This window comes from Aythya ferina, assembly GCF_964211825.1.
Source record: "Aythya ferina genome assembly, chromosome: 1".
In the NCBI taxonomy this organism is placed as follows: domain Eukaryota; kingdom Metazoa; phylum Chordata; class Aves; order Anseriformes; family Anatidae; genus Aythya; species Aythya ferina.
The window spans coordinates 200,524,111-200,549,652 of record NC_140296.1 but is presented as its reverse complement, the minus strand read 5'-3'; the positions used below and the strand labels follow the sequence as shown (position 1 = coordinate 200,549,652).

Below are 25,542 nucleotides of genomic sequence, written 5' to 3'. Positions count from 1 at the left end.
TGAGCTAGAGAGTTATGACTTTCATTTGCAAGTCCTAGGAAATCTTTGACCACTCTCTGGTGGAAGGTGGTTTTATTTTCCTTTGTAGCATGGTTATCTCTGGTTTAGTTCTGTTATGTCTTTTATTTGCTCCTTGCTATTCTTCTGGTCCAGTCCTCAGACCACAACCAAATACTTGCTGGGAAATTTGGAGAGTTCCTGCAGCTCTAAGTGGATGTGTGCTTCTCCTGACAAGTTACTGCTTGGCCTTGGCCATTGTTTAGAGAGGTATAAAGCATCTTCAAAAGCACATCCTCATACCTCTGTATCCTGTTATGTTTTCCAGAGTGTCTGGGGGAGAGCTTTTCGACCGCATCGTTGAGAAGGGGTTCTACACCGAGAAGGATGCAAGCACCCTGATCCGGCAGGTCCTGGATGCCGTCTACTACCTGCACCGAATGGGCATTGTCCACAGGGACCTCAAGGTATGGCCAAGCAGCTTGACTAGGCAGTGTTAATGAATTTTGCATAATTATGCAAGTTTAAGGCATCTAAGTCCAACCTCCCCTGGGACTGGCTTTCAGTAATGATTTGCCATAAGAGGGATGTTCTAAAGTCTATGCATCCTTGCATTGTAATTGGTTTTAATGAGGACTCTTGCAATCAATGCTGTTATAGTCAATGGGCATTTTGCATGTATGATGTGGAGAAAAAGGCATTCATTAAAACCCAAAACATTACATTAAGACAAGACACTCAGCTGGGATGTGTTTACTGTTGCACGCTATCTTGTAGATTTGCTGTGCTATGTTTATTTTACTTAAAAATAATTAATAGCTAGAAATTGTGTGGGAAAGTTGAACACTTTCCTATCGTACTATTTAGTCCAATGTTTCTGGAGACACTTTTCACAGCAAGGATTCTTCCAAGGAGCATTTTGTGACAGTGTGATTTTAAGATAATCGTCCTTTCAGTTATGCCATGTTATCACATCAGAAACCCTCAGCTTTGCTGGTAAAACCATCACCAGCAACAAACAAACAAACAACATACAAACAAGCAAAGATTATTTCTGTTTTGTTTTCTCTTTATATCTCAAAATGTCATTAAGATAAACAGAAAGGCCTGGATTTCATAATACACAGACTTCCTGGTTTTAGCCATCTTAACTAGTAAATTAACAGTAGGCATTTGTAAAAGATACACATGTCAAAAGAAAGCTAAAAATTAAACTAAAAATTCTGTGAATAAAACAACACCACTGCTTGTGCTTTGGAGGATGCTAGAACCAGGAGTTGCCTTGAATGTTGATGCTGTAGTCTTGAATTGTCCTCACATAATGACAGTGGAATTTAGCAAAACAGGTCAAATTATATAAAGGCTGAATGAATATTAAAGTTGTCATGAGCCACAAAGAAGTCTTTCTTTTTAAAAATATTTAAATGCAATTTTAATTAAATTTATTTTAAAGTTATTATTTTATTTCCTATTGCAGTCCGGTATTAAACTGCAAGTTGGCAGTTTTGGCACATCCTCTTAGTGAAATCTGGAGTGCCTGGAACGTGACCTCATCATTTTGCCTTAAGATAGATGAAAAATCATAGTGATGAGAGACATTATTTATTTGCTTTTTTATCTCCTCCAGAACTAGTGCTGATAAGAAATGCTGCTTGGGGTAAAATAACAAATCCTGGGCTTGTTCCAAACTGTGATGCAGCAGGGCCAAAGCAGAGCCCGTTACCACTGTGGCCATCAGCAGCACAGCTCTCTAAGGTGAAGCAGAGCCCAAGCCAGACAGCCCTGGCCTTAATTTGGGAAAAATTCAATGCATGTTTTTCCCTCTGCTGATGTGAATCATGGGCCATGCATTTTAAAGAAAAATGCGTGGAGGAAAATAATGTTCCCCAAATCAGTGTTTCTGCTTTGGCACTGTGCAGTTTAGTCCTAAAAGTCCCAAATAATGTTTAGGAGGTTTTTGTTTGGTTGGTTTGTTTTATATTTTTCTTGGTTGGTTCCTTGGTTGGTTGGTTGTTTTGAGGAGACACCAGTTACTCTTCTTCAGTCTCCTACAGCCATCAAGTGCTGCCCATATTTCCCATTCATTTCCAGCTTTTGCTCTGAAGGACATTAAAACATTCTCTTTTTACTAGAGTTCCGCAGTGCTTCAGCATTGAAGTGTTGTTTAGTTATTTAATGTCCAACTTTCTCCCAAATTCATTTTGCAAGAAGTAACTTCAGACCTCTTTCTGCCGTGGGAGACTTTGGTGGAAGGTCTAGTCTTAATTCAGATGTTCCTCTGTATGAACTCTACTCTTCCTATCTGTCTTTTAAGGGGATGCTGTAGCTCTTGGAATCACAGAGTCATAGAGTCAGAGAATGGTATCTCTTATTTTAAAACAGATTAATCTTATTAAAAGTTCCCATAATAAAACATAAAATATTTGGAAATGGAAAGTGGATTAATTTGCAAATTGCTTCAAGAGTTTATTTAGGGACATGATGAATTTAGATCAAACGAATATCATTCTCCAACAGTATTTTGGGGCAAAGGCTAGCTCTTTTCTTTTTCTTTCTGTTTGTTTGCAAGTGTTTGTCAGTAGCATATCTGTTGTTAAAATGACTCATAAAATATGCTATATGAGGAACACCTGCTGTGAAATTTCTGTTAACGCAAACATTCCATGATGGCAAAAATAGGAATGGAATAAGGCTTTTTGTGGTTTCAAAATTTCAAGATAAGTGCAGGTTTCACACTGTGATCTCCCCAAATGAAACTCTGGGAAAGAATCCACTCTGTAAAAATACAATCCTTGAAATATCCGTAACAATTATTTATTGCAATTATGTGTTATTCATACACCAAAATAGTACTTGCTGTAGTTAGGAGAAGCAAATCTGTGCTCTAATCTCAATAAAGTAGCAGAAGCTAACAAGAGATGGCAGCAGATGAAGTCCAGTGAAGTCCAGCATTGGCAAAAGGAGTGAAAAGCTGGAGCAGTTCTGCTTGGTACAAAGCCATCTTGTTAATGCTTTTGGAATTAACCAGCTCATTTTATACAAAGTGGAATTGATTTAAACAGGTATTAAAAGAGATTTAAGTTTCAAATGGGTGGGTTTCTGGGCTTTGGTAAACATGAGTATATGGGGAACCTGAGATGAGTCAGTGGAAATAATTAGGAAATAGTTGTTTTTCCCTTAATACCAACTCTACCAGCCCTTCAGCTGATCAATACCAGAGACATTGATTTTCTGTTTAGTTCTACAATTTGGAATTGCTGCCTGCGTTTTGAAACTGGTAAGGTTTTCACTGGCTGGAGGCATCAGGGAGAGCACAAAGAGAAAAACTTTTAGTGGAGGGCTCAAGGGATGGCATGAGTTTGGAAAAGGGCTGCTGGTTGATCAGGAAGGCATATAAAGGCCAGCTAATGCACTGGACTTATGAAGTATAAGAAAAAAACATTAATGCTATCACTCTATAATTATTTTTATTTCTACGAGCAGTTATTTCCCTTTTTGCCTCAGTCCCAGCTGGTTCACAGCTGTGGCTGCAGCTTTCCCTTAGCTTGTAAATCCTCCATCGTCATCATGTCACATGGATGAAGCCATCACTATGTGGCTTTATGCTGTGACCAGGGAGTCAGAAAGTGCTTTAACCTCTGCTTGAGGTTGAACAGGAACCTCAGAGTAGGTTGGAGGCTATGTCTGCCCCCTTCATTTCATACCCCTTTTTCCAGAGAAGGAGGTTATGGTGAGGGAGAAGGGAAGACAGATGCCAACGCTGCTGCAACATGATTGCTCCTCCTCATACATCCAAGCTTGGATGTGTCCCAAGGAATTTAATGGTGTTGCATGGCCCCAGCTGCTTGTTGCCATTTTCTGGAAACTCACAGCTGAAGCACACAACGGGCTGATAGACAAAATGCATGTGCGTAGGTGTTTGTACCAGCTTCTAGGCAAGAAGTCCACACCAGGGTTATGTTGAAGCATTGGGTATCCATCATTTTTATCGATAAAGACTCGATAAAAATGATGGATACCATGCAGTGTGATGCCTTGCTGTTACTGCCAGGCTGTCAGGGTGCCAGCAGAGGCTGAACATTTTTGCAAGTCCATATGTTAAGCAGGGGAAAAGCCCCCAAAATTGTGCTCTCGCAGCACCTAGTGAGAGGTTTGCTGTAGGATATTCACAATGTATCGATGGAGAACTAGCACATTGGTACGTGGATGTTGGTTGGGCCTTCCAGCTTACTGATACTGATGTAAACCACCAGGTCTTTGTGGAGTGAGTCTTATTTTATCTCAGCATAAACAAGTCACTGTGCTCAGTTCTGCTGTATTTTTTCCTAATCAGCTCTAGCTAAAACATCCTTGCACAACTACGTTAACTCTAAAGGCATTTCCTCTTTCATAACCGTTGATTTCCAATGGAAAAAATGTAAAAATTGTCTTCACATCTACTGTTTTCCTTTTTATTTTCTTTCTTTTTTCTTTTATGTTCTCTTTCCTTTTCTTTCTTTTTTATTTTCTTTTCCCTCTTTCGTTTCTTTTCTTTTTCCTTTTTTTTTCTTTTCTTCTGGCATGTTGGACACACCTCCTGAGTAAGAGATAAGGATTTGTTCATATTTGGGGTGCCAAAGGAGGAGTTCATGATGACAGACAAGTTACTCAAAGCTCAAGGTTTCGGCTTCTCCCATAAGTCACCACACAGGAATCTGGAGAGGTTCTCCATATGGATTGTACGAGCAAATCTGTAGGATTTAGGCAGACTGAATGATGTTAGTGTATGTTATAATTAAGGATTGTGTTAAATATGAAGCATTAGCCAACAAGTGCTGTTACTGGATTTATACATTCAAACCCCACTTTGCTTATTCTTCTTTCTAGCCTGAGAACCTGCTTTACTACAGCCAGGATGAAGAGTCAAAAATCATGATCAGTGACTTTGGATTGTCAAAGATGGAGGGCAAAGGAGATGTGATGTCCACAGCCTGCGGGACTCCTGGCTATGTTGGTAAGAGGTTTGGTTATACTGTCCATCCACTCCTCCCAGCTACAATACAGAAGCATGGTGAAAATCAAGGTGGTTACAAACAAACAAAAAAACTTCTTTGCTAGTGCCAATATGTAGTGCACAGGAGATTTTACAGGTGTTTTCTAGATCTAGAGATTTCAGAAGTTGCTGGTGTTGTGTCCTGTGTACTCTTCTCTCTTGAGTCCCAATTTTGCAGTCCAGCTCAGGGTTTGTGGGATTAGCTTTCATTTCTTTACAAAAGGATTTTTCTTAAAGCCTCTGCCTGTACCTAAATTAAAAACATGTGAAGAATGTAGTCAAATACCTCGATTCTGCAAACACCTATAAAACCCAGACGCTTCCCATAATGTAGCATATAATTTTAATCACAAAGAATAGTGTGTCGCAGATTCCCCTGACAGAAGACAGTAAAACGAAAGAGCTACAATTATTCAGACATGTTTAGCCCCACCAAGTTACTGTCTCTTTGATATAATATTTAAAAGCTTTTTAGACCCATGAACCTTTCTTGGTGGTATCAATTTATTTCCAATCACATATATAGTTCAATATTTTGTCCATTCAGAAGTGATTGTACCAGGCTACTGATTAGGAGCACACTTACCAGCATCCTAATATGCAACTGAATATGAAAAATATGTGGCAGGTGATGACAGGGTCTGTTTGAGGAAACACTGAAAGGTTCACTTCATGCACTGGACATCCAGCAAGCCAGTGTTTCTTACAATACCTAGACAGCCAGTGAGGGGGTAAAATTAATCTTAGAATCACAGAATAGTTTGGGTTGGAAGGGACTTAAAGATCATCTAACTCCAACCCCCCTGCCATGGGAAGGGACAGGGACATTAATCTCTGGGATTTATCCACGGTTAAATACATGAAAGTAAAACAATTCCTTCCCAAAGGATTTTTTTATTTATTTTTTTCTTTCCAGTAGGAAAGACCTTATGTTTTCTAAGCATCAGAGAGAGTCTCCTTTTGCTTTGCAGCTACCACCTCACATCCATTTTCATACCTCCAATGATATCCTTGTATGAGAACCCAAACAGATTATGTGGTTATGACACGGAGATCCAGATTTGTCCCAGGAACATCTTTTTTCCAGCAATTATCTTTATGCTGCACAGGCACACTTTGTCCTGATAACGTCAGAAAAAATGTTTCCCATTGTGAAGCCATCAGGCCAAAGTTTTTTTATTTTAAGATATATGAGTCAGGATGCACTCTGTACATAACTGTCTTGTGTAATGACATTGGACTGGAAATCTTCTTACAAAGGCCTAGCAGGAACAGAGCTTAGACAGCAATTTTCATCATTTTTACTGTCAGCTCTTTTCTCTTTAATTAACATGTTTTATTTTGCTCTGAAATGGGCACTGACTAAAATAAGTCTGCGAGACTCATGGAAGTTAAGACGATATTTGTTGAAGCACTGATGAAAATGAGGGAGTGTGATTCTGCTCTGGCACTGTGTGATCTCATATGGCTTCTCAGTATATCCATTTATATAAGAAAACTTGCTGCTTTGGAAAGGAAACTCTCAGAGCACGTGACATGAATTGTAGCACTTGGAGAGATGTTTGAGAGCTTTCATTACTCATGATCTGGATGCTGATATGTACACAAGTGCCTCCAGGTCCCGCATTACCTTACTGAGCACAGAATTCACTCATCACAGTGCAAGAGGTCATGGCCACTTATTTCAGAAGTGCTGACAGGAGTTTTTCTCCTCTCACAAAGAAAACCTCTTAAAATATTTGTTCTATTCCTTTTCCTTTTTCCACAGGAGACAGCTCCTCTTACTGCTGCTTTTTTTTTTTTTTAAAGTAATTAGTTGCCCAGACAACATTTTCCAAGCACCGAAAATTTTTGTCAGTCACTACTATGATGCCCACAAATGGGCCTCTGTTACTGTTACACCTGATTACACATCTTCTGCATACAGTCTGCAATTTGTCTGCAACTGAAAGCATTCATGCCTTCCAGCCTCACTCCAATTTGCTGCACTTGCTTAATGACCTCAAATAAATGCAACAGACTTTCCCCCTAATGGCACAACAAAAATACAGTCAAACCCCACACCTTTCTACCAACTCGTTTTGTTGAGGGTGTGGTTTTTTTTGTTTGTTTGTTTGTTTGTTTTTTCCAAGATATTCCACCTAGCTTTGAAGTAACACTCAAGGATCCACAGCTTACAACATAATTCCTAACATTTTTCTTTAAAGATATGTAGGACATTCCATTTTCTAAGATTTAGTGAGAAATTACTTATTTTGGTCAGTTTAATTTGCTTTTAAAATCCTGATGGGGAAAAAAAAGATAGGCATATATCACATGCCAAAGGCACCAGGACTCAGTTAAGAAGTCATTAACATCTACTACTCTTTATACTTCTCCTCCTGAAATGGATCCCGTCAGATCCTGCTGTGCAAAATGCTGCTCAAGCTTCTGACTTTGTAGCAGACTTGATTCTAACTCAGGTCTGCTGCCCTTCACATTTGCAAGCATGCAAGGCCCGCTGCCATTTCTGTCTAATCTTCCTGAATAAGATATACTTTCAACTCCCTGCATTTCAATTTTTAACTCAGCTTTTCTTAGTTTTAGCTCTAAAGAATGGTGGTATCTGAGACACTAAATTCCTGTCTATGTGGTTCAGAAATTCACCAAATAAGGAAGGGTGTAATTATAATTAAGCTTCTTATGAAATATCAGTTTTCCTTCTGAAAATTGAATTGTATCTTATTGAATTGGAGGATGTCTAAAATGTGCATAACCAGTAATGCATGAGCACATTGGCCTGGCTTTTAAGGCTCTGCCTTACAGATTAAATTACTGTCAAGAGTTCAGAGACTTTATTCTTTTAGGAGACTTGTTGAAGATTATTGTCCTATCCTGAAAATACAATAATTTAACCCAATTAGACATGGTTGGAGCATGTTTATCATTTTTATTAAGATATAAATCTAAATGTTTACTTTTGGTCTGATAATACAACCTTTTCTAATAAGAAGGTCTTCCATTTTCTTACCTGCTTAACACTCTTATGTCCTTCCATTTCTTATGGGGGGAGTCCAGGTGATGAGCTGGGACTAGACACCCAACTTTTAGATAACAACCTAAACTAGGTAAAATAAGGTAGCTTCTGTGATGCATCTTATTGCAAATTATGTGTGGATTGGCTTGCATGCTTCTCACCTCTTCTAGAATGGAGTAGAAGTGGTGTTTTCCAAAGCCCCTGAGTGATCTGTGTGATTATGGGCAAGACCTGTATAAGCCATTAGTGATATGCCATTTTAAACATCACAGATTTGGGCTGCTTGGCTTGAGACCATTTAAAAGAGATTGACTTTGATGGAGGAAGTTTTCAAAACCTGTGTGAAAATGAGTTGTCCTTGAGGTATGTCAAGTTGGGCGCTCACTGAGTGACTCTCCAGTCACTCAGCAAATTTCTCTAAAGGGATTTTGGTTATTTGGGAAGTAGGTCTCACTGACTTGCTTTCTGTGAGAGCTGGTCTCTGAAAAGCTTTAGTTACTTTTGCAGATGGAACTTAGACTCACAAGGTACTTAGGAACACTGGAAAGTTTGGAAAATATGTTAGAAACTCTGTCTCAGCATTCTCATCTCCATTTGCAGAGACACTGAATTATTAACTGTGTTTGTGGCTGGCTAATATCTTAATCCTGCTGAGATTTAAAATTTTTGCTCAGGGGTCCAAAGCAACTTTAAGTAAAATTTATTTATATTTCACTGTTATAAGGATTGGGACGGACCCCAAATTTGTGATTGATCTCTGTACACCCCACCTCACTTGCTGTTTTTATTCTCGGTAGTGCCTTTAGGAAAGGTCATCTCACACCTTTTATCTCTGACAGAAATCCAGTAGAAGTTCCAGATCTTATCAAAGCCATTTCTCTTAGCCCTGTGCACGACTGAAGCACTTAAGTAAACAACAGATTTCCATGTTTACTTTTGACTTACTCAGTATCCTTTGAATAAAAGGTTTGAAAATATTCAATAAGCCTTTGGAATATACTTATTAGCAAAAAGCAACCCCAGGAATTGTTTAGGCAGTAACATGAGTAATAAAGTAAAAATAAAGCATGGGAACTGCTCTCATCAAGGCACAGGCTGGTGACAGTGGAGTTGCTCAGCTCCCTGAAATGGACTGTGCTGGTGTGTGGCTGTAGCTGCGTTATGTCCCATGATGGTTCCCTTCAATCTGACTCAGTAACATCGAAAAGGGACAACTGGAGCAAACGAAACCAGCAGGGCTACACCAAAACCCCACTGTCATTAATACACAGCACCAAACTGCAAAGTATTGGTCAACCAGAACAAGCTGAACTCTGTAGGACTGCGTGAGAGAGGGAAAGAAGTGCTTTTCATCTCAGGAGTCAGTGGAAGAGGGGCTCTGGTCTTGTGGTAAAGCTGCTTTGTATGCCTTTTAGCCTGTTTGCACTGTGAAGAAGATGTTGTGCATGGAAGCAGTGGAGTTTGTGCTGCTCTTGCACCATCTTTGGCTCAAGGCGAGAGAGTAGGCCTTGGTGCAACCAGCTGTCTGCTCAGTGGTGTGGGGTTCCTCTCTGTCCAACTTCTCAAGGTGGTACCCTCAAGAATCTTACACTACAGGGCTTACACCAGCTCTGTATGGTGCCCCTTGCAAACCCTGCCTGTTAATCATCCTCTTTCTTGGATTTCATGGCCGTCTTGTACCCGCCTTTCCTTGTGAGACTTGCTTACGTGATGGAAACTGGCACTAAATAGTTACCAGCTGAACTCCCAGCCTTGGCTTGTACAAGGCCCCTTTGTAGGGCAAATTGAGCTGCGTCCCTGCCCAATGTAAGCAAGTCCCTGATTATTTTAACTAGATTTAAATATTTTTATTTTTTATTCATCCTACATTTATGGCAGCATTCTGATTTGTCAGTCCTATGGGGAATCTTCAAAACCAGCACCCTTTGTTGACATGCATCATTCCTTCTGGCATGCAGCTTGTGGGAAGCCATATAAACCACAGAAAAAAATAGCATTAGATTGAGTTCTCGTGAGACAGCAAAATCTACGGGGAGTAGCACCATCATGGGAGTGAAGGACAACTGCTTTTAAGTATGAGGCTGGTATGAAGAGCAGGCACCCTCATGACTCACTTGTACAATTAGTTCAACAGGCTTAAAGTATCAGAGCAATCCCCATCAGTTGAGCTCTTTGCAAGAGCATGGCTTGCTGGTTTTGGCATCTAGCAGCTGCATTTTTAGGGAGCTTATCAGCATAGCTGTGCCCACTGGGGGTAGTGGCGCAGTTCTCTGAAAGGTTTCCAAACTTCTTTATTCTGAACCCTTTCTTAAAACCTCAATTTTAAATAAGCCTTCAAATTTTTCTCTTAATAAAAAAGAAAGAAAGAAAAAAAAAAAAAAAAAAAAAAAAAAAAAAGGAAAAAAGCACAAAACCCACCCCTAGCTGTAAATCAGCAGATCATCTGGCCTTGAAGTGGAGTGCCCTCATTATCCAAAGAAAGGTATAACTCACTCAGGATTGGTTTTCCTGTCCTTCCGATTGCTTTGGCTGCTCCAAAAGAATGAAGGTCTTCTTTCTGCTCAGCTGGTGTTTTCCTGGCACCAGAAATGGGAGTTTTGACTTTTCCATTCTCCTTACTGCTGTTTTGCCTCCTCAGTCATCTGTGTTGATCCTCTAACACTGTCAGCTCTTGGATTTTTTTCATTGCATTTCCTGCTTTTGCAGGCACTGATCTACTTTCATTTCTAAGGGCTTCTCTGACTTGTTTTTCAGCTCATTAAATATTTCCATCTTTTCTACATCTCAGACACAGATGATGCTTGGCTATGTTCTGCTTCTGTCATATATTTGCTCTTTGGAATAAAAAACAAAAACAGCCATTTGGCCTCAAAATAGTTATTTAAAGCTTCTGACTTTTTTCATTAAAGTTTACCAAAGGTGAGGTAATAGCCTTACATTTGCCTTGGGCTTCATCCTGTGGTGTCCTTACCTGCCACCATCCACAGCAACAATTGCCTGTTATCGGCGCACTTCACTCCTGTAAGACAGACAGAAATGCTTCAACACAGCTTTGATGTTTAAGAGAGAGAGAATCTTTATATAGTTCACATCCTCTCATCTCAGATTTGTTTTCTGTTATGTTAATGTGGCATATCTGTATAATGTCAGGAGCTCACTTGGATCTGTGGTGTTCAAGAGCCATTTGCATAATATTTTCTTTGGGGGATATGGAATGTATAATGTTTACCAATCTTGAAAATGGTGCAAACAGGAACAGACAGTCAAAGGTAGAAGAGATATGTGAATGAAATTTTGGAAATTTGGAAGAATAGGAGAGTTGGAAGACATATAAACACCTAAACACAGGGGAAAATGAACTCACTTCTTCAGCATGTTTTGTCACAAAATGCAGTCACAAGGGATGGGACAGAAAAAGGAGCCGAGTCTTACAAGCCCAATTTGATGCAAATTTTGGGAAGAAAAAAAGTCTTTTTAGAAGACTTGAATTTTGGTGAATCAGGAAAGAAAGTGAAGTTAAGGGATGCAAAGATTGTCTGGGAAGGTTGTCCTAATCGACTTTGAGGAACAACTGTTAAATGAGCAACAAGAGAAATATAAATTTGACATGCTAACAGCTTGCCAAGTCACCTGGGAGGCAATAACAAGCCAAATAGGATGGCTCTCCAGTGCTTCATTCTTTTTTCCCCAGTTCTTCAAATTCACTCCCACTGGATTGACTAGCACCAACCTGACAGACAAACCCTCACCCAGCCATTGGGAATAGAACTACATTTGGGTGGCAACAGAAGATGTCTTTTATATTCACACAGCTCCATTCACTGTTGTAGTAAGAACATTTTTATCTTTGTCTTGATAAACTACAGCAGTGTTCCAAAGTCCTGGAGGGAGTCAGGGACTTCTTAGGAACTGGGGTGCAGGTTTTTGCCAAGCACCCAGTGCCAGGTCAGGAACCTGAGTGCAGTGGAAAGAAACCTCCTTTACCATGCAGTGGATAGGTGTTGGGGCATTCCCACTTTGCAATACTGTAATAAGATTAACAATATATAACAGAAATATCATTTAAATTTCTTATGCATGCAACGATCCCAGTTTGCTGGATGACTTGAAGACTGAGGTTACATTTACCCTGTGCTGCAGGCTAGGGCAATCCCCACACTTCCAAAGCCTTCTCAATCTGTCTGCCAGCTATATCTTTACCCACATTCCCTTGAATTTTCTGCTTTTTATATAATATCTCCCCATTGTGACTCAACCCTTTCCATCATTCTGCTCCTTGTGGAAATACAACCCAGATGCCCTCGCTCATCTGCCCTGTCTTCCCTTCAGTCCCTTCTTTAAGCTCTTATGCCCAAGCACCAGAAAGCCTTTTCAGTTTCTCATTACTACTTTCTGTTCCATTCCTTGCTGGCACTTTTGACCTTAGTTTTGTTGGCTTGTCTAGCATAGGAAGATAACTCTTTGAAGAGTCCTTACCAGTACCCCAAGGCATATATAACAAATGAATGTGATGCTCGAGTTGTAATACATATATATGCTTCACACGTTTTTTCACTGTGCTTCAAGTAACTGATTTGTGGTTGTTAAGAATACTAGCATAGTAAGGCATAACACTACAGAAATACTTTTGATGGGACTTACCCTCCACTATTTTTTTTTTGTGGAGCATTTGAACTCCAGAGATCTCAAGAAATACTGTGTTTTGAAGAGCCCATGTGGTGAGTCTGCTTTAGGAATGCCACAAGCAGTGATTTGTTGCATTATTGTGGACATTTTGCTTTGAAAATGCTAAAGCTTCTTTACATGAAAAAGATTAGAGTCATGGGTTTTTAAATTTTAGGTTTAAGCATTTGCAACTAAAAGGTTCCAACAGGGAAAGCATAATGCTCCAGGCTCCCAAATAAAAATAAAAAGCACTTTCAACTCTCACTGGTTGAAGAAAGGAAAGCAGACTCACAAAGAGTTTCAATAAATGGCCATACTCTCACTTCTAGCAAATTTCAAGCTATGGTGGCAGAAAGCTATGTAGAGGCAGAGAAGGCTTAGTTCTTTGTGCATGTCTCCAACACCTGCTGCTTTTCATTTCTTACTTCCAGAGGCAGGAGGACAAATGATTCCCTCTGACTCTGACACCCAGGAGGCTTCGTTGATCATCAGGTGGTAGCATGGTGATGTCTCTCCTTCTCCTGCAAGCCTAGACATCATCTCCCCGACACAGTGTGCTTCCTAAATTGCCTCTTGAAGTCCCTCGTTTGGCAGCACAAAGTGCTGGAGTTGTGAGGCTGTCAGGGTGAATGTGCATCTCAGCACTGCTCCATTTTTCTCAGCTCCATTTTTCTCCAACTCTCCTAAAGTTCCTCTGGCAGGCAGCTGATGGCCCTACTGCCCTCAGACTGCTGTGTATTTTTATGTGCCTGCTTTTCCTTTCTTTACCTGGAGTCAGAAAATAGGGAATTTTCTCATTTTCAGGAATACTTCTCCTTGAGGTTTGAAAACACCATGATTTTTGCAAATATGAGGGCTAAATGTGGAAGGCAACAAAAAGCCTTTGGGAGCCTCAGGATTCAGGGAGCACTATCAAGTCCTACTTCTTGGCAACTTTCAAATGTTTGGTCTTGTAATGTGTGCTTGTTTGCCTTCTGTTTTCAGCTCCTGAAGTGTTGGCCCAGAAACCCTACAGCAAAGCTGTGGACTGCTGGTCCATTGGGGTCATCGCATACATCCTGTGAGTATCCATTGGGTTTTCACAGGTGGCTTTGGGACCTAAAACATGCTCTCCCATTATATATTTTCCCACTTAGCTTGCTCAAAGAAAGTTAATCTCTGACAGTTGCAAGCCAGTATAACGTGAACCTTGGATATGTCCCAGTTACGTAAATTTGGGCAGAAGCTGTAGGAAACGAACAAGAACCCTTCAAAATGGCAAAAATCCCTACTACTGCCTAAATTACATGTTGTATAATAGTATGGGCTTCTTCAGGTTGTGATGTCAATGAAGTTGTTCCCTTTTCTGCTCAGGTTATCTTTGATTAGAAACAAGTTTGGCATGTCCACAGAGCACAGCACCATGCCCATGGATGTGTCCTGAAGCGTCACCTCTCTTGAGGTGTCACTGTGTTGGCTTCCTTCCTTGGGGAGGGCCACAGGCAGACAAGAAGACAAGAGCTTTTTACATACCACTGTAAACTATTTCCATCAAAGTATAATGCAAAATATTGAGACTTATACTGAAAATGGAGGTCATTTTCTTTAACACATCCAACACCTTCAACTTTCAAGTCCCATAGGAGATGATGAGCTGATTCCTGCCCTGTCAATTCCATCGCTTTTCCGTGAAGCTGTTAAGCCTCTGCATTTGTAGCTGAGTTTGCTCCTCTGACAGGACTAATTGCTAGTCAAGAGTGTAGGGTATGGTTGCTTGAGAAAGCTACAGGACCAGGACTTTTGTGCATTTCCCAAAGTGGTGGATGAGTCTCAGAACCCATATATTTAAGGAGATTTAGTGCCTGTCTTCGTTCAGTATCTGCCACTCTTCTTTACAAAGATTTAATAGGACCATAGGATATTTAGGTTAAAAGGGTTCCCGGGAAAATTCTAGTCCTGTCTTTCAGGTCATACCAAGTTGTCCAAGGTTTTATCCAGTTGGTTCTTGAAGTCCTCCTCAGGGACTATACAAGGGCAACCTGTTCCCTGCTTAGACTGTCCTCATGGGGAAGAGGTTTTCCTTATATCCAGGCTTGTCTCCATGAAATGGGACAGCCGGTGCTGTGGATGTGGCTGCACCTTCAGTGTGTGAGCCATAGGAGTGGGTGAGCCCCCTCCTGTTTCAGTGACTGCAGAGGTGTCTTGGCTACTGTTGTGGTGGGGATATCCTGGTACCAGGGGTCATTAGTGCTACCCAGAGAAGAGCACCCCTAATATTTCAGGAAACCATCATCTGAATCCAGCTGAGTATATGAAATCACTGTGGATTGAGAGGGAAATGCAGAACTTCTTCCCCATGAACCTGTAGGAAGGCCTGCTCTAACTTAGGGTACCATCCTGATGGGCTGGTCTGTGCTCAGGGTCAGGTTCCTGAGCTCATGTACGCCATTCAAACAGCAGTTGTGTAGTTGCATCTTCACAGTGCAGCTGATTTTGAAGCAGGAGCAATCCCTACCTTGTGCAGGTCTTCAAGACGAGGTCAGGCTGTCACCATGGGCTGACTCAGGGAACCACACAGCACAAGGATCCTATTCCTTGTGCGCAGGAGAGCACATCTAGCTGTTGACTGCTACAGAAACAAACGCCTTTTCATGCCAGAACTAGCAGTGCTTTCCTTTCTATGTTTTTATTTTTTCCTTTTTACACAACTGTCAGAGTTATACAAGACTGCAGGAAAAAGGCAGCTCCAATGAGGCTCAGCATTAAAGCATTCCTGCTTTGTTCCCTTTCTCCTTATGCAAACATTTCATGGCTTGTCAACATGAATAACTTTTCGATGGTGTAGTAGAACTATTTTTGCCAGGACACACCTCATTGCTGCATTATCCACTCTGTGCAAAGTTCATTCTTTACATTTTCATTTAACCTTGAACATAAACTATATATGACCCAAAATAGCTTTTATATATTAAAATAGGGGCAGGATTTGTTTATTTGCATGTATGTTTATATATTTAAAGCAAAGCCCTGCCCACACACATCAGCCTTGTGACTGCCTTTGCCATTCTGCATGAATATTTGAAAAGTTCTTGAGTACAAAACTTTGAAGGGGGGTGGATTTACCTCGGAGAAACCATCAACAGCTGGATTCAAAAAAACTTTTGCATAACAAAGCAAAAATCAACAGTTCACTGACTTTTTGTCAAAACCCAGTGGGACATACCACAGCAGCAAGGAAGAGAGCAGACATGCCAAGATAACTTAGAGGCTGCTTCACACAATATTCCCTAAGGCTCTTTTAGATGAGGATGGGGTGTGCTGATGCAAGATTGCCATCTTGCACAAGCAAACATGAGCATGGGAGCCCTAGATATTTTCTTGTTGGTTTTGGCTCTTGCTAGCCATGGCAGGACAGCCAGGTAGGGTCGTTCCTTTTGTTTTCAGAGTACTTTGCTGAGTACCAGTTTCAGAGGGAGATAGAAAGGAGGCTGCAGGTGGAAGACAGCGGTATGTTGCCTTGCTTCCAGGCTTGACCACTCCCCAGGTTCAGTTTAATATCAAATTTTCACCATGAAAATATGTCTCCACCTGGCAGCCTGCAGGAGGAATGAACTATTGCATCCTGGTTCCTGGAAATAAACTTGGTTCTGCTTTTTGTCAGGTTTTCAGTCCCATTCAACCATGATTCATGCACCGAAGGTCTTTTCTGCTGGCAGACCTGATATGATTTCATTTGCTGCTTTTATGTGTGAGGAAAATAGGTGAGACAGAGCTAAACAATATCCCTGCCACCTCCTGGTTCATGAACACACCTTTCAGGGGGGAAAGGTTTCAATCTCATCCATAAACCTGGCGAGGCTGCTCTTTCTGTGAGGTTCACCTCAGCAGTTTCTTGCTCTTTTCCAAATCAGCATGTGCTGGTCTTGTCAGGCAAGGTGTATGCACTTCTCAAATATTAATTCACTATTTGCTTTACAGGGAATTCCCAGCCCTGAAGGCTTAAATCAGTTTAGTGAGAATGAGTCCCTATGAATTTCTTTCTGCAGGACAAGGATGCCTTTTGGGAGTTTCTGCACTTCATGTAATAAAGACCTGATTTGTATTATGTGCAGCAAAAATGAATGGCAATAATATGTTTCCTCAGGAGTGTGGTAATGTGTTCACCAGACTGTAACTCGGTCTGCTTGGGTGGGATTGGGTCTGAGATCAAATCACCTTCTGGATTATTTCTGCACACGAGCTACATCTTTCAGCTCCCTGGTACAGCCAGCAGCACTGCAGGACCCACGTCAGCTCCCTTCACATAGGTGCTATGTGCTGTTTTAGTCACTCACAGAGGCCCACCTGGTCTCAAGCTGTCACTGTAGGATAATCCAGCCCCCCATAGACCCGTGACCTACCTTGTCAGGTTGGGTGTCCCATGTGCTCCAGGGACATGGGTGTCCCAGACCTTATCCTGTGCCACTGGGCTCTTCACATGGGTACCTCAACCCAGCCCGTGTGGATGCAGGCAGTCCCTTCACTGGGATGTGCCATTCAGTTGCCTAAAATACACATTTAGAGCCACGCTGGGGTGTCCAGGACAGCCACGTGGATTTGGCAAATGTAACGCACTGCAGGGAGCTTTCTTCTGGAGCAGCAGATGGAGAATAGCAGGGTACCCACGACCATGTTGCACAGCACCAGATGCCTGTGTTTAGGCAACCAAATCACCCCCCTGCTCCATTCCCAACCCCCTGTCTTCTCAGTACATTTCCATTTGCTTTAACTTTCATTTGTGTCACTCTCCAGTCTTGGCTGACTCCATCTCTGATGACTGTACTGTGGTGTTAGAAACCCAACCCACAATTATGTGTCCTAATCTTGAACTGGATCTCCCCCTTACTTCTAGGAACAGCCAGAAGCAATAGATGTGTCCTTATAGAAAATTGTATGTGAGAGGAGCAGTAAAGATAGAGAAGAAGAAGGGTTCTTCCCACTCTGGAAGGAAGCAGCCCTTCCTGGGTGTCTGATACCACAGTGATGGGCACAGGTTTAACAGCTGGCTTGGTTGTCTTGCAAGTGCCACACCAGCAAACCAGATGGAGACCTATTTATGCATAGGGAAATCAGAGCCCATCAACTTGCATCACCTCCCCGCCTCTCCCACGACTCCTCACAGCCACTCTGAACAGACTGTTATCATTTAAGAAGATGGAAACTCAGGGGAATCTGACACAGAAGCCAGGCATATATTAAAGATGTTTTGAGCTATTATTACTGTAAGTGGCTTGAGTGCCTCCAGACACATGCTCGGTCTCACATGAGAGCCTTCAGTTTATGACACTGGAAGAACAAACTGTTTCTTGGGCAGCGAAGCTCTTGACAAATATTTGTTTCTGTAATAGGCAAGGTGAAGTATGTCTTAGGAAAGAATACCTTTGTTTCAGTGCCAGTCTCTAATGCCTCTCGTTAACGACATCCAGATTGCAGAGGCTGCACCAGCAGAGCTTTTATCAAAACCTGTTTTGCATGAGAAGTCATTATTCACAAGAACTAATTATAGCAGCTTGAAATTTCCTGTTATTCCAGTTGCAATATTTCTCAATCTGAAACAGCCTCATTGTTGAACTCAGCTTTCTGCCTATCACAAGATAGTTTTGATATGTGTTCAGCTTCAAAACATAAAACATATGAGCAGGAGACCTCACTGGATTCCCTTCAGCTGTGTTTTGGAGCTGCCTGGGTCACATGAGAGGTTGCAAAAGCCTGCAGAGCTAAAATACTGATACCATGTATACCTGATATAATGAAGATTAAGTTAACTGATTAAAAATAATAATAATAATAATAAAAATAAAATAAATGTTCCAAAGCTGGAGAAGAGCCTGGGGCCACAGGATGCTCTGCCTCAGCCCCTTGCCATTCACGCTCAATGCATCCTATCTCTTCTGCGTGAGGCTGAATGCATATTGCCTTGAACTTTCTTCTGATTCTGTTCATTGATAGGACAAGTGAATTTCTGTGGGTTTTTTTGTTTGTTTGTTTGTTTTGTTTTGTTTTGTTTTTCTATTCTTTTTATAAACAGTGGGTATCTGAGGTAATTCTTGGGTCATATTCTTTCCTAGACTATTTTTGCTGCTGATTTTCAAAAACAAGTGCATGAAATCATTAATGAAATGTTTGTATAAGAGGATTAGCCATGGACTGTACAAAGTATTCCAGTAAAAGTTTCTACCTTTGTCCTGAAAACATCTCGCCCTCTCAGTACCACACGCAAGCCTCAGCAGGATAGTGAATGATAACTTTACTTGTTTGGTACTGCAAGGAGAATTAGCAGAGGGAAAACACACATAGATTGATACATTGGGTTGCTCAGGAAGTCAGAGTTAGACTGGGAAAACAACCCCAAATTATTCCTCATCATTGTTTGCTTCTTGATTTATTTTTTATTCCCCACGCTAATATGTCCTTGTCCACAATTTCATGAGGGTACTAACATCAGCCAGTATGGAAGGCCGTTCCCAAAATAAGAACTACATGGGTTTAACCATATAAATAGAATTTGGATGACTTCCCACACCATACGTCTCAGGTCTTTGAGCACTTACTGAATTCTTTGCTCTAGTCTAACCAAAAAAAAAAAAAAAAAAAAAAAAAAAAATTTGTAAAACTAACCTCTGTGCCTCCTGCATTGCAAGCTGGACAATGCCCATGAGAATGGGTTATTTAGCCTTTAGCGTCACCCCAGTGTGTAATGGGAGCTTGCAAGTGTTTGCTTTCTCTGCAAGAAAGAAGGCATTGCTGGTATTATTACTGTGCTCTCCTGATGGCTTCTAGAAATGACTTCTGGCAATATCTTTCATTTGTTCATCCACCTGTGTTTATTTTTTTTATCTGCATCCCATTCTCTTTTAAGGCAAGACTGGGAATAGGAGGTTGATGGAAGATCTGTTGCTGATATTGTAAGGTTGTTAAATAATTCTAAAAAGCTTTTATTTGGTGAAACTGCTAGAAAATGATGACAACTAATAGCTGCCTGAAGCTCCCCCAGGACTAGGCAGGATTTTTTCACATTGAAGACAGAGAGGATATTTTTGTATTTCTGCATATCTAAATAAAAGCAGCAGAACCTCTGATAGTGAGGTCATTTTTTTCACACAGAAACATCCCAGCAGATGGAAATGAAGTCGGTGGGATTTTGATTCTATATGAATTAAATAAAAACTTAGTATGGACTTTGGAATGTGGCCCAGTCTTTGGAAGTCCAGTAAAATTTCCTCCAGCCATAAATTGTTTGTTGGGCTAATTTACTGGGGCTTTTCCATCCCTTGCTGCAAAGCCAGTGCTGGCTATAAGTTACAGTAAACCTCTGTGTCATCCCAAACTCTGATTTTAAGGTAAAGGACAACAATATTTTGGCTCCCACCACCTCTATGTGCCAGGATGCTTGAACGTTTCCCTTTCACGTGCCACATCCTCTGTCCTAGGGAGCTTGGTCTCTTCCTCTAATGCTTTCTACTGTAGGTTCTCGGTGGTTTGCCTCCTAGAGGAACATCTTTGAGACCCCCTTTGTGGGTCATTTGTCCCCCTGTTGTCCCCAGATGAGCCAGGACCAGCCCTTGCCCTGTTCTCAGCCTGCTTTGGGGCAGGAGGCTGGCTTGGAGGGATGTCCCTGCCCATGACCAGGGATAGTGGCCAACGCTTCTCAAGCCCTCCCCACTCATCACTGAAGCTGCAGAATTGGGAGCCTGGGGGTAAAACTCAAGGGGTGATCACAGGGCTCATCCTGCCACTGCTAAGGTGCTCGGATACCCAGATGTGTCGATACCCAAGGCACACCGAGGAGCTTGGGAAGCTCTTGGGATGTGTAGGAAAGGGATGAAAGGCTCTGGGAGGACTGGGACTCTTGCTGGGGCAAATTTGTCTCAGCTCTCCCCGCTTGCAGGGTTCCAGCCCCCCAGCTCTGTGCTGCTCAGCAGTTTGCTCCTATGTTTTGCTGCCACAAGCATATATAAATCATCGCTGTCCTAACTTGTGCTCTTGTACCTCTGCCAAGGTAATTAGTACGATGCACATTTTAAGAGAGTTATTTCTCTCTCCGGAGCAGCCTGACAGCACCTCAGCAGGCACAGTGCTGTCTGCTCGCCTTAAAATGCTTTATCAGAACACTTTGGTTTTCTTGAAGGAAAGTGCTGAGGAAGGCAAGAAATTAATGAAGGGCTGTCAGACTTCTTGTACGGAGCCCCCCAGGAAAGTGGGGCAGAGGAGGAGCAGTTTTCCACCAGCCTGGGCACCTCTGCACCAGCGGCTGTCGTAGTGGTTGCAGCAGCTGGCTCCAGCCTCTCCAACCCATCAGTAACACTCCCAAAATCTTGCGGGTTGTGTAAAAGAAGAGGAAGGTGAAATTCTGATTGTGTCCCCAAGACTGTGGGAGCTAAGCACTGAGATTTGTTAGATTAAATCATGATATACAAATGTTCTTCAAAGACATCTGTGGAGCTGGATCCAGTTTCTGCATTCAGTTACCAGGTTATTATTATTTTTGTGTGTATTATCCAGATGGAGAGTGGCTTTTGGGGGTTTTATTTAAAAACACCATTTCTAATGGCCCTTCCTATGTGCCATTTCCACCATGGGTCTCGTACAGGAATTGCTGCATCAAGCCCCATACACAGGCATGTGCCCGTCAAGTAGATATGCAGTCTTGCTCCAAATGTAAATGCTTGCCTGGCACGAGGTTATCTTTCTTGCTTTTGATAATGGCAGTCATCCAGTGGGACACAAATGAGGACTGACTCATCTGCTTTGAAAGATAAAGAGATGTCTTATTCGGTTGAAGCGCAGGGGTTTCATTACGATGCTGCAAATTTCAGCAGAGTTCTTCCAGGTCAATATGGATCTGACGCAGATCAACATCTCACTCTGCATTTAAATTATTTATCATGCACACTAACTCTTCAGAGCTAACAAAACACTGCTCCTTTCACCCTCAAGTGTTGAGTTGGTTCAAATAACCTCCAGGGCAGCCGACTGGCATAGGGTTATAAATAACTTGAGTATTTCATTTCTTACAGTTTTTTCCCCCCTTGCTCTGTTGTTGCTGCAGTGTGGTGTTTCAGCTAGATCTTCAGTCTGTTTATAAGAGCAGACTCTGCCCAGTTAAATACTTTATTGAGATTGATTGGTCTAGGGTTTAAGAAAATGTAGGAAAAAAATCATTTAATTATCAAGGAAGCATGTGGAAAAAATGATTTACACCATAGGCTTGAGGTAAGAGAAGAAATTAAGAAGAAATTAAGACGTGTCTATTCAGACACAAAAAAGGTCTGGGTAACTGTGAGCAGGATGGGTTGGCTAAAACCAGCCTCAGAAGTCAATCTGGCACTTTGTAACATTAAAACCTGAAGAAGGGATAGCTTTGCTGATATGTCCGCTCAGAAAGGGACAGACTATTGCACACAGCATCTGCTGGATGAGAAGGGTCTCTGACACACAGGCTTTGAAGCTGTTTTTGCTCTGTGCAATGCTGGAGGTAGTGCTCCTGTACACAGCATCTGCAGGGCTGGAGGAGCCGTGCCTCGGCAGAGTGGATGTCCTGCTGTCTGCAGCACTGCGAGGGTGCTTCACAGAATCACAGAATCACAGAATTTTCTAGGTTGGAAGAGACCTCAAGGTCATCGAGTCCAACCTCTGACCTAACGCTAACAGTCCCCACTAAACCATTTCCCTAAGCTCTACATCTAAACGTCTTTTAAAGACCTCCAGGGATGGTGACTCCACCACTTCCCTGGGCAGCCTGTTCCAGTGCCTCACAACCCTTTCAGTGAAGAAGTTCTTCCTAACATCTAACCTAAAACTCCCCTGGCTCAACTTAAGCCCATTCCCCCTCGTCCTGTCACCAGGCACGTGGGAGAACAGGCCAACCCCCACCTCCTCACTGCTTTAGTTCAAACTGTTCACATAACATTCAATGTCCTGCTTGTCCTGGGGCTTGGCTGTCTGGTTATAAACACTGAAGACCTGGGCAAGGATGTTATCCTTAGGCAGTTTGAAGAAGACAGAAAAATAGCTTGCAGAAGTGAAAGAAAGGGAGAGATTCTCCCAGTGTAACAGCAGAGCTGCACCCAGCCCAGGAAGGCTCTGCTGGTTTTGTACCCCATGAAAGCTCCTCTTACCATACGAAGGGGAGAGGATGGAAGGGATCATGTCCGTATTTTAAAACAATTCCTCCTCTATGCACCCAAAAACATGCAGAGGGAAGTCAGGGTATCTGTGGGTCACTGTAGGATCAGCTGCACCAGGTTGCAATCCAGAATTCCTCTTTGTCATGAACAGTGCTAATCTTCAGAAGTGTTTTTACATGTTTCTGAACAAAATTTTCTCATGATAGCCCTGCCCTGATTGAAAACTTAATGGGACAAGTCCTAAATAAGAGTTTCTCCTCCCTCCCCCTTTCTCACCTTCTTGGCAGAGATGGGTCCAAGTGTCACTTGCCTCTTCTCTTGTTCTCCATTAGGCTCTGTGGCTATCCCCCTTTCTACGATGAAAATGACTCCAAACTCTTTGAGCAGATCCTCAAGGCAGAGTACGAATTCGATTCTCCATATTGGGATGACATCTCTGAGTCTGGTAAGAAGCTCATTTATTTGCCACAACCAGGCATGCATGCAGCCATACCTTTTGTAGGTGTTCTCCATATGTGCTTTCCATTGTGTGTGGAGCTCCTTTTAACTAAAAATTATTGGGAATGGGCATTTCTTTTAGCTAAATAGTTACAGGAAGTTATTTTTGTGGGAGAGCAAATTAAGTACCATTTCATCCAGTCACATACAAAGCACTAAAATGTAGCTGGGACAGAAGAAGATAGCAGAAGGCTGTCCCAGAAAGACAAAGCAGTTCAATATCTCCATCACATCCAAATAAAATGCAGGTGTTTTATGTGTCACTAAGAATAGAGAAAGTAGTCCAGCTCTGTTACTAAAACTGTGCCGCAGGTCCAAAGTGAGTCTGCAGTGTGTACAGCAAAGACAAATGCAAAAAATTAATGGCTTCTAAACAAGGACAATAAGCAGATTTGGAAACTGGGAGTACTGTCCATGTGGCTGGATCCAGGCAGCTGCCCATGTGCTCCCCCAGTTCCCCACCCAGCAGAGAAGCCATTTAACCCATAGCACCTGCCTGTACCTGCAGAGGCTTGCCAGCATTGCATCCCATGGGTGCCACTGATGGGCTGTGGCCTCCAGGAGGTCGCACAAGGTTGGTGTCCTTGCTCTATCCAACCTGGAGAAACATCTGCCATTTCATGCAGGAGGAGAAATGAATAATAGGAAAAAAATATGATACAAAAATATCCTGGAAATACTTTTTTTATTATTATTATTTTATTCCTTAGTAATACCGATTACTTAGGTGAGACATTAAAGAAGTGTTTTATTTTAAAGATGATCCTTGTGGGTCCCTTACAACTTGGGTTATTCTCTGATCCTATGAGATATCCTGCTATCTCCTCATAGAACAACATTTCATGCTGCTTACATCTGCAGTCCAGATATAGTTGGGAGAGATTGCTTTAAAATGTATGTGATGAGAGGTTTTTTTAAGCTTGTAAGAGTTTTCTGAGCAAATATGAAGGTCTGCTGGCAGACTCCTTTGCATTTTGGGGGAGAAAGTCCATCACCTACAGCAGCGCAAAGATTTTCCTGCTATATATGGCTTTGCTGTTGCTCCTTCAGCTGTTCTCTCATGAAACTACTGGATACATGCCATGCTGTGATCTCCCTTCCCTCCATCCTAGCGTCAATTAAAAACACACTACCACATGCCCAAGGGAGTCCCTTTCCCTCAGTAACTGGTTTTTAAATACACAACATGTCCACTTCACTGCCCACGTGTGCGGTTGCTTGGAATGAGCCATGAAATGCTCCTCTTGCTGCAGTTTCTGACCTTCTCCTTGCCTTTCCCTCTCAATTTACTGACATCTCCAACAGGTATGGCCATATTCAGACCACTAAGGTGCTCAGAAGCACTTGTCTGACCAGGGAGCTAGGAGCTGGCAGAATCAAATTCTTCTGACTCCAAATTATTCACCCCACTCCTAAGAGTACCTGCAGGAGTAGAGGCCTTAGACTTCTATCTGTCACATTAAATTCCTTAGATTTGGTCCTAAGTCACTTTGGTTATGTGTATACCAATAAATGACAAATGAACTAGGACCATTTTCTGGTACTCGTGGCACTTGGTGGTCTGGTCCCTCTGTTAAATCTCCTTTTGCCTTCAGAGCAAGGGAGCATCCTGCTGACGGGAAATGGGCCATGCTTATTCCCAAAAGATGCTTGGGAAGGAGCAAGGTGGTCTTGAAGGCAATTTTAAGAGGGACAGCTCAAGAAGGTAGATGGTGGCTTTCCATCAGCTGTGAGCATTCCCTGACAGTTTTGTTTACTAGTTCACATATCATTTGTTTACTAGTTCAGACATCAATCTTTGTATTATCTGAGCAACGTGTTCCATACCTATGGGGAGCTATGGTTGCTGTTGTATGTAAATAGGAAACTTAAGTGTAGGTCTGGCTATATTGCAGAACTCAGTATTAAACCTATTGTTTTAAATGATTTTTTTTTAATTAATTTATTTTTTTTTATAGCTAAAGACTTCATTCGGAATTTGATGGAGAAGGACCCTAATAAAAGATACACCTGTGAGCAAGCGGCACGACACCCTTGGTAAGCAACAGCCACTGCTGTGAAACTCTCGGGACAGTGAACATTTTCCTCCAGGTTTTCCTGGAAAAACGTGATGGACTTTAATCTCGTGCATCAACCTGTTGAGTATCTGCAATATTTCAGTGAAAGGCTGCATTATGTTGACTGTAGTG

General features: G+C 41.9%; 1 protein-coding gene across 4 annotated transcripts in view; it reads left to right on the top strand.

The window, feature by feature from the left end:
* The window catches only part of CAMK1D (calcium/calmodulin dependent protein kinase ID), a 220,186-nt gene that overhangs the window by 174,100 nt on the left and 20,544 nt on the right, over positions 1 to 25,542 (top strand). For all 4 annotated transcript variants that reach the window (XM_084517804.1, XM_084517803.1, XM_084517802.1 and 1 more), the window contains exons 4-8: positions 326 to 464; positions 4,864 to 4,990; positions 13,695 to 13,770; positions 23,188 to 23,300; positions 25,312 to 25,390. In XM_084517804.1, the coding sequence (XP_084373930.1) occupies positions 326 to 464; positions 4,864 to 4,990; positions 13,695 to 13,770; positions 23,188 to 23,300; positions 25,312 to 25,390 (534 nt within the window). The remainder of the gene's footprint in view (positions 1 to 325; positions 465 to 4,863; positions 4,991 to 13,694; positions 13,771 to 23,187; positions 23,301 to 25,311; positions 25,391 to 25,542) is intronic.